General features: G+C 38.0%; 1 protein-coding gene across 15 annotated transcripts in view; it reads left to right on the top strand.

The window, feature by feature from the left end:
• The first annotated feature begins 578 nt into the window (after positions 1 to 578).
• Positions 579 to 8,965, top strand: part of CELF4 (CUGBP Elav-like family member 4) — a 1,026,742-nt gene continuing 1,018,355 nt past the window's right edge. For 7 of the 15 annotated variants that reach the window (XR_012798727.1, XM_075585138.1, XM_075584641.1 and 4 more), the window contains exon 1: positions 580 to 1,038. Coding sequence is in view for 14 of the 15 variants with exons in the window: in XM_075585138.1 (XP_075441253.1) it covers positions 690 to 1,038 (349 nt within the window). In the remaining variant the exon portion in view is untranslated. Of the gene's footprint in view, positions 1,039 to 8,965 lie in introns of all 15 variants that reach the window. The other 8 variants (XM_075585196.1, XM_075584697.1, XM_075584893.1 and 5 more) reach the window with 3 other exon arrangements.

Raw genomic sequence — 8,965 nt, 5'->3', positions numbered from 1 at the left:
GCAGAATGTCTTATTAATACTTATATTCTCTAAGCGTCGTTTCCAGCACCCGGGCTGCATGCACAGCCCTGCGATGTGCTGCTGTTCGGAGAGGAGTAAAAAGACGGAGAACAGATACAGAGAGAGCGAGACAGAGAGAGCAAGGGAAATATTCAAGTCGTCCATACTGTACTGTATGTGAATCAGACTTCCTTTTATTATGTGATCAAAGGGATCTGGAAGGGAGAAAAAAATACAGACATAATAAATGGCAGATTGTTTCCAGTCAGTTTAAATCATTTAAAAAAATGAGAAGCTTGGGGAGCAGGAGGGGGGGGGGGGGGTTGGGGGTAAGAAGAAGAGATCGACTTGCACAATGTAGAATAGGATAGGATGGTCCCCTGCTCACTGGGTACAATGGAGATTGACTAGCAGCTACCTAAGAGCCATGCGCCTGCTTATATTTATAGACAGGGGCTGGGTGGAAGGTACCACTGAGCCTCTTCTGGGCTGGCACACACACAGCTATGTGTGCATAGTGAGAAAGGAAAAGATAAACCCCACACCCACCCCCCCTCCCCTAGTCTGCTTGTGACTTGAACTGCCCCAGCCTGTTTAAACGGAAAGGACACAGATCCTGTCTGTTCAATGTATAAAAAAAAAAAATCAGATCAGACCAGGGAGCGAGAGGGGGAGAGAGAGTGTTGTGTATGTGTGCGAGAGAGAGAGCGAGGGGGAGACACGCCGTTCCAGAGAAAGAAAAGCCAAGAAGATCCTCTATGTATATAAAGATGGCCACGTTAGCTAACGGACAGCCAGACAATACCAGCCTCAATAGCAATCACAGCAACCCTAACACCAACGGGCACATGAACGGATTAAACCACAGTCCCGGGAGCACTTCCACTATCCCCATGAAGGATCACGATGCCATCAAGCTCTTTATTGGGCAGATCCCCCGCAATCTGGACGAGAAGGACCTGAAACCTCTCTTCGAGGAGTTCGGCAAGATCTACGAGCTGACAGTGCTGAAGGACAGGTTCACTGGCATGCATAAAGGTCAGCTCCAATTTCCTTAACTTTAGCCATCGCACATCTGGGGAGGGATAGCCATAGAATGGGAGCTTTCTCGTGACTTGGAGCCAGGCAGCGAGGGAGAGAGGCAGTGAGGGGAGGCTAGGAGTGGGAAAGGAGCTGTCCAAAGCGCTGGTGCTGAACTGGGGTGAACCAACATTTTTCTTAAGTTTGCCACTGCACATCTGGGGAGGGCTATCCATAGCATGGGATCTGCTCCTGACTTGGAGCTAGGGAGAGAGGCAGTGTGAGGGGAGGCTAGGAGCGGGAAAGGAGCTGTCCACAGGGCTGGTGCTGAACTGGGTGGACCAACATTTTCCTTAAGTTTGCCACTGCACATCTGGGGAGGGCTAGCCATAGCATGGGATCTGCTCCTGACTTGGAGCAAGGGAGAGGGGCTTTGAGGGGAGACTAGGAGTGGGAAAGGAGCTGTCCACAGCGCTGGTGCTGAACTGGTGGACCAACATTTTCCTTGAGTTTGCCATTGTACATCTGGGGAGGAAAGAGAGAGAGGAAGAAACCGACATGCAATTAATTGGTCAGTGGCAGGGAGAAAATACACGGGGTCGGAGTTGTAGGAGGCAAATCTGTCTACATTGGTGGTGCTGGAAAGGGGTTATTCATATGTTTTTAACTTTGCACGACACATTTGGAGAGAAGAGAAAGAGACAGGAAGCATATAGGATCTATTGGCTCGAGGAGAGGAATGGGGCAAAATAGTACACGACACAATAACGGCAAAGGGAGGATTTCGGAGTGGGGGTGCTAAAAAGATATATCTGATATAATCTTTAACTGTGACAGTTCTGTATGCATGTGGTGGGAAGGGAAATTAATACAGAGATGAAGAAGCTGGGATAATGATTGAATACGTCCTAAGAGGCAAAGAGCAGTGAGGGGCACTACTGGTAGTCCCAAAAAGGGAAGCTTGTCTTGCATGGAAAAAATAAGGTGTAAGGAAGATCAGACATGTCCATAAAAGACAGCAAAAGAATGAGACCTATCCCTTTGTGAGAACAGCAGTAAAAGCTAGCTCTGTCTATTCTCCGTCATGTGTGAATTGGGAAAACCTAACTTTTCTTTATTACAGTATGTTTAATGCATTTGAGGCATGATCCAAGCAAAAAAATGTGCTTGATGAATCACCCCTCCTCCACATCCCCCCCCCCCCCCGAAAAATGTAGTGCAATGCCTCTTGCCAGCTTTACTACTGTATATTATGGTGGTCTGGGCTAATTGCTGCAAGTAAACTATTGGAAGTTAATCCTCTCAGAGCTGGACTGTCAAAGCATATTTAATAGCATAATACACATTTTAGGATTGAGTATTGTGCTGCTAAATTGAAAAGCAATACTTTAGAAGACAACACGGGAAAATCTAGTGTACTGCAATGAATTCCTTTGCAAGCAGACATTTTAGCTTTAAGTCGTTGGCAGTAGTAGGGGCTGTAATTGAATATGTAAGTTAAAATGAATAAACGCTACAATGTTCATATATACTGTAGGAACGTAATACGCCCTTCTGTTCATACTCCAAGAGCCAGAGTTTTATCCACTTCCAATCTTTGACTTGGTGCCCTAGCTGCAAATCTAAAAGGAGACGGCACACTGACAAAATTAGAACAGCATTTTAATATATATGTATATATGTGTGTGTGTGTGTGTGTGTGTGTGTGTGTGTGTGTGTGTGTGTGTGTGTTATCTCTGTACTATAAGTTTACACAAAAGTAAAAATACACCCAATTAGACATAAGTAATAACACACCATGCAAAACATACATCTCAGCTTGCCATAGTATTGTTACACGCACAAATTGCAAACTACGAGAAAAAACACCTAAGGAAAATGAGTTTCCCTTATGTAGCCGGGGATAAGGAAAATAGTATGGGCTGCACATTTCACACATTTTACCATCAACATAACTGGTTTACACAAAAATAGTGTTAGATTTAAATCTAGATACTTCAGATGAGCAAAGTAAGAGGATTGCATTAAGGGTTGTGTCTTGCTTGTTAATTGGTGGCAGTTTTAGCACCGTGGTGCTGAAGGACAGCTCCCGATAAACCACCGAAGGGAAATGAAATGTGAGACAATTTCTAACACAGTGCTTTATCCTTACACTTCGGCTAGATTGAGAACAGTTCAAACTCTTATTACTCATACCGCGATGTCTCTGATTTATTAGCTAATCCAGATAAAAACATGCCTCTGGCAACTAGAAAAAAATTACTTGCTTGCCCCCAGTGATTCATTGTTGTAAAGTGTAAGCATGACAAGGCTGTGAGGAATGGGGCTTGTGTTTGGCTTCAAGTTTTTGACCAGCAACATAGAGTAAGAAGAAATATCAACTTTGCTAGGCATGGCTAAAAAAAATAACTGTTACAAAAAGCTCTTCAACGTTTTGGGTCTTCTACCTCAACTAAGCGACCTAAAGCATATTACACTAATGTAAAAAAAAAAAATTAACTAAATATATGACACTGGCCATTACTGATTAATATAGCCTGTTAGTTAACTGATAATATATACTTGAGGAGGCATCACTGAAATGGCACATATTACAATCCTGTCAATAATTACCTTCTCAGAGTGCATTAAAGAGTTGAAGGAGTTGAGTTTATTTATTGTCTATGGCTATAGAGGGAGTTTTAAATAGGGATTAACCCACACTAAAGTGTAAAGGAACCGACAGATCATAAATAGCTAATGGATTTCTTGGAAATACCTTCATTCAAACTGACAATTTAACGGGGTAATGAATGTATAAATTAAAATTCTGTGGACACATAGATTAGGAAGTTTAATCTTTTTTTTTTGTTTGTTTGTTTTAAAGAAAAGTGAAGCAAACTATAATATACACAAATATGCAGTATTTGTCACTTGAAAAATCCATGCCAGGAGACAGCAAATACTTCCAGAAAAGGTCGTTTTGATAGTGTCATTTTTTTAAGTTCACTGCTGGCATTAACATTTCCTTATTTCTAAATTAACCTTAAAAATTGTCAAAAGAAGAAGGGATGCATACTGTTAATAAGTGCACAAAGAAAGGTCACCTATCCTTGCATGTGAGAGTGATTGTAATCTTCAATACGCAACCAATGATCAATTGGTAATACTTTCTGTGGTAGGCTTTCTATTTTTCGATGATAAATAGGCAGTGACCCACCCACAGATGTAGAGTTAGCTGATCACAGTTGAACCACTGGGCAATTCATTCATAACTTCATCCTTGCCTGGTAGCCTAGTGTGCTTTAAAACTGACTATTGAGAGACATAAATGTTACTGCTCTCTGGGTAGCCATACCACAATGCATTATCTTTAAATTTATTCAAAAGGCAATTTAAAGCGGTATTTAGTATAATAATTTTCAATTATAGTCATCTAAATATAGGACCTTCACAATAGGCAGAGGCAGCTTTTATTGCTGATGCATGCTTGGAAGTAAGGCCTGTAATGTATTATAATCAAACTATCCAGTGGGCATCTGCTGCACCATCACTATTCTAACAATTTAAGTAACCTGCATATGCATGTGCAACTTGTAACTAAATGCCATATTTACTAAGATCCATGCAAGATAATGAACCTTCCTATGTCAAGTGTTAAAGCCACAATGGTTATCCTAAGGCTTAGAAAACTTTCTCACACACATGAAATATAATAAGGGTATATTCTGGAAAACGATCAACCATGTTTTACAAACAAAAAAGAAAAATCTTAGCTAATTATATATATAGTATATACATTTTTATGTTTTTTTTTCTGTTATATGTAAGCAACTTACAATATATAAAGAGCTCAAAGTTTCATTGTTGTAGGGGCCTTTGACACATAAAACTATGATTTGTGTGCTTCTCCAGCACTTTTTACTAGAACTAGTCCAATGGTACTTACTTTGCTTTAGTCTTATATCCGTTGTTCAACTTCTTTCTAAAAATCAAATGCCACTATAAAATACAGGTAAATATTCTGGGAAACAGATGTAAGTAGATCATATAAAATTATTTTAAAAATCACTATATTTCATTAAGTAGGCTTTCTGTACTTTAGCTTTATTGCAACAAAACAACTTTTCAGAGGTTATGCAATACTTATTGTGAAAGTATATACCAATAGATTTCCAAGTAATTAAAACAAATGACGATGCTGATGAGACCTGTGCTAGGATCCCTGCTGACATGATATGCTGTGATATACAGTTTGGGATATATAGTACTATGCAAACTATTCTACTAAACCCCTAGAAAATTTATGTTGTAGTATGCTGCATTACTCTATGTAGAGAAGATGCCCCTAACCATGGCACAATGCACATTTCTACTATTAGATTTATTAGAATTACAGCCCAAACCGATTTATATTTTGCATAGACAAAGGGATCAAGTGATTATTGAAAAATTGTGGCACATTTTCCTTTATTTAAAATTCTAACAGTGCCTACCAGAAGTAGTTATTGCCAGAGTACATTGAATAAAATACAAACCTGTTTAACCAATCTGTATACAGCTATATTGAAAGAAACATAAATAGATATTGAAGAACAGGCGGTACTGGGTAACTTTGTCAGGAAGGTGCATCCAAAAATATTGATCAAGACAAGAAATAATTGATAATGGACTGAACTCTTACAAGGGTTTAATTGACAGTGACTTCCGTAAATTGGTTCAGGCAGTGTATAAACTGACCACACTATTATTTTTTGTAATACACTCTCTTTTAATTAATTGTCACCTTTGTGAGCACTGTCTTCAGATCACAGGCTTTTCGATACCTACTGGATGCTGAACAACTAACCAACCAGAAGGGACAGGATAGGCACTGCAGTGCAATGCATTGCAGGTCCCTCTGGAAGCAAAAGGGTTAAGAGAGAAATATTGTAGCAGGCGTCATAGGAAAGGTTGAGCGTTGAATTCCTCTTCCTTTCAAATGTTCACCTTTTCTACATTTTGCTATTTTAATAATATGTTTCCTACTCAGCCATCGGTTCTTAGACACATGGTTATGTTTTTAAAAATATATATCATTTTTTTTCCCTTTAGTCCAATTTAGTTCATTGGTGATTTTCGTTCTTATTTAGATTTCCCTTTTCATTTTCTCGATTCACAGTAGACGATTTCATTCTATTCCTCTCCTCAGTGCTGTTCCTTTGAGATTTATTTTTCATATTCCTTTTGTTTCTTTGAATGTCTACTTTGTCTTACTTCGTGGTACTTCTTAATTCATGCTGGTACATTGTATAGCTTATGTCTGAATTATATTTAAACATCTGTTATAGTTTCATGATTACCTTGATTTAGTGCAGTTGAGTGGAAGGGTTTCAGATGTTAGAACCAAAGGGTAGTATTTTCTCAGTGGAGACCTGTCATAGAAGGTCAACATATATATAGCAAAAGTACTGTACGTATAGGCAAAAGTTTACTACTATATTCTCAAAAATAATGAAAAAATGACCTTAACCTGTTCTTGCCCCAGATACTTTTGGGGCCTTACAACTATTAGCAATATGGCATCTGTAGAACGAACAATCAGGTTATCACCATTAATGGTTCATGGCTTTAATCAAAGTATTGAATGGTAACCAAAGCACCCAATGGCTAGATAAATACATCTGTGAGGAAGAGCAAGCAGTGCACATATTTACTAACACATTTCATGCCTTTCTGGAGTATATCCATTACTGGTAGAATTTGATTCCTTGGGATCAAAGATACAAATTGTGGATGAGGATTTACATGAATTTTGAGAATGCATCTACTATTTTTTAGTTGATCAAATACAATTAAACAAAACCTGCATAGAATCCAGTTTAATCCAGGACATATATATATATAATATATATATCAGAATTATTTCTAATCACCTATATATTTGTATTGGGATTGTGCAGGTTTTTACAGGTTGTGGATTACACCACTTGTAAAGCTCGGAAATGTGATTTAATAACAGCATGCAAGAGCTAACATTCTAATTTTTGGCGACTTGTCCAAGATCATGAGGCGATGACCCTGAGATTCAGAGAATAACCTCCCGCACCAAAGCATTGTGACCAGACCACTCCTTTTCCCCATGCCTTTAAACATCAGACCCCCGACAGCATGCTATGTTTACTCATGAAAATTGATTTAACACATGACCATCATACTTCATTGGCAAAAAAAAAAAAACATATCAGCACATGAATCAGAAAGGTGCAAAGAGCAACATCTGTGTGAAGAACATGTACCCATACAATGCTGCCTTACCTTTCACCTGCTAAATGGAGCCTGTCACAAGATGTATTACAATGTATTTCTATGACCCCCCATTGTGCTTGCCATTCAGGATGCTCTACTTGGCAATCTGATGAGTTCTAAAAGGGTCATGGCTTAATGTGAAGAATAACAAAGATGAAGGTTACTAGGCTGGGATGCTTCAAGGTTAGGGAATATCATGCAGCCAAAATCATATAGAGCACTGCAGTAATGAGCTTATCAATACCTCTTTAAGATACCTGACAGGCATATAGAGGAGAGATTCAGTCCTGTCAACAAAGGTCATGCTATAGATATTCATTATTAATCTCATCAATATTGTGGTTGACCAGTACAAGCAGAAACTATATTACATAGTGGCTGATCTTTCAATCTGGAATACTGAAAACATAAACGACTGTGCAATGGTTTAAGTGTATTATCAATAAGTAATATTTAAAGTGCAAATGTTTCTCCACTACTGAAATGGTTAAGTTCTGTACATTTGATTTGTGTGAAAAAAGGCGTGAATATTTGTCCTTTATCCCTACACTTTTATTACAGAGCAGTGATAGCAGTACAAACAGATATTTTAGCATATTACATTTGTTCATCTATACCACAATTATAGTGCATATTGTTTTATCCAGATCGAAAGAGTCCTTATAGTTTTGCAGTCGGTGAATCATGATATATTTTCCTAGCAGAGAAAGAATAATCTCTCAGTCACTCAGTTGGAATATTTGGGCTGTATCATACTGCACATTATTACACACTTATGTCTTCGTGGAGATTGTTTTATCATAAATGCAGACATTTATTTTGCAGCATGCTAACTTAGCCATGGTTTGCTTTATGTCTTACCCTATCTACTTGTTTTTATACGCAGATTCTGTGCATTTACTATGTATAGATTTAAATAGTTTTGCTAACAAGGCACTGTGCGGGGGATACCGGAAAACATGATACTATTAAACAAAACATGGCTTAGTTTTTGGCTCAAATTAAAAAGCTTTATCAAGTTAAAAAAAAAGTGATTTCTGCTTAAAACATTTGTAGATCCCATTATCTAAATGCGAAACAGAAATCTCTAAAAACAAGAGCTGTGACATCTACATGTTTTTATATCCATATTAGGTGGATTTATATTGTAATTTATAGTAAAATACAAAAAGGAAAAATGTATGTTTCTTTCAGTGCCGCTCTTTCTCTGGACAAACAAATATATTTGTTTGGTCACTTAAAAAATATATTTATTTTGCATTTGTTTAAACTTGGCATTTGGATGAAGTTATTTTACCTGTAATGCTGTTTGACTTTTGTGACCAAAATATGTCCAGGACCTGTGTTCACATGCATTTTTTATTTAAAAATGTTTCCTCACATATTCTCTATCTGCAACATGTAAAATCTTGGAGGTTTGGAGAGAAAAATCAGATATAAAACCTTCACTGTCCAGCAGGTAACTGTAACGTGCTAGGTATGATTGAAATGCATCATTGTAGTATAGCAGAAATTAAGTCAAGTAAAGGCTGTAAAGCAAATGTATTAAGACTTGTTCCCTAAATTGACAACACTTGACTCTTCTACAGCTTATGGTTCACATTTAGTACACATTTGACCTACCTTACAGTTACAGTGATATGGTGATCCGGCATTATCACTGAATCCTATGGAACAT

The sequence above is a fragment of the Ascaphus truei genome, chromosome 1, assembly GCF_040206685.1.
Source record: "Ascaphus truei isolate aAscTru1 chromosome 1, aAscTru1.hap1, whole genome shotgun sequence".
Lineage (NCBI taxonomy): Eukaryota > Metazoa > Chordata > Amphibia > Anura > Ascaphidae > Ascaphus > Ascaphus truei.
Note: the sequence above shows the minus strand (reverse complement) of the source record. Positions and strands in the feature narration are given on the sequence as shown.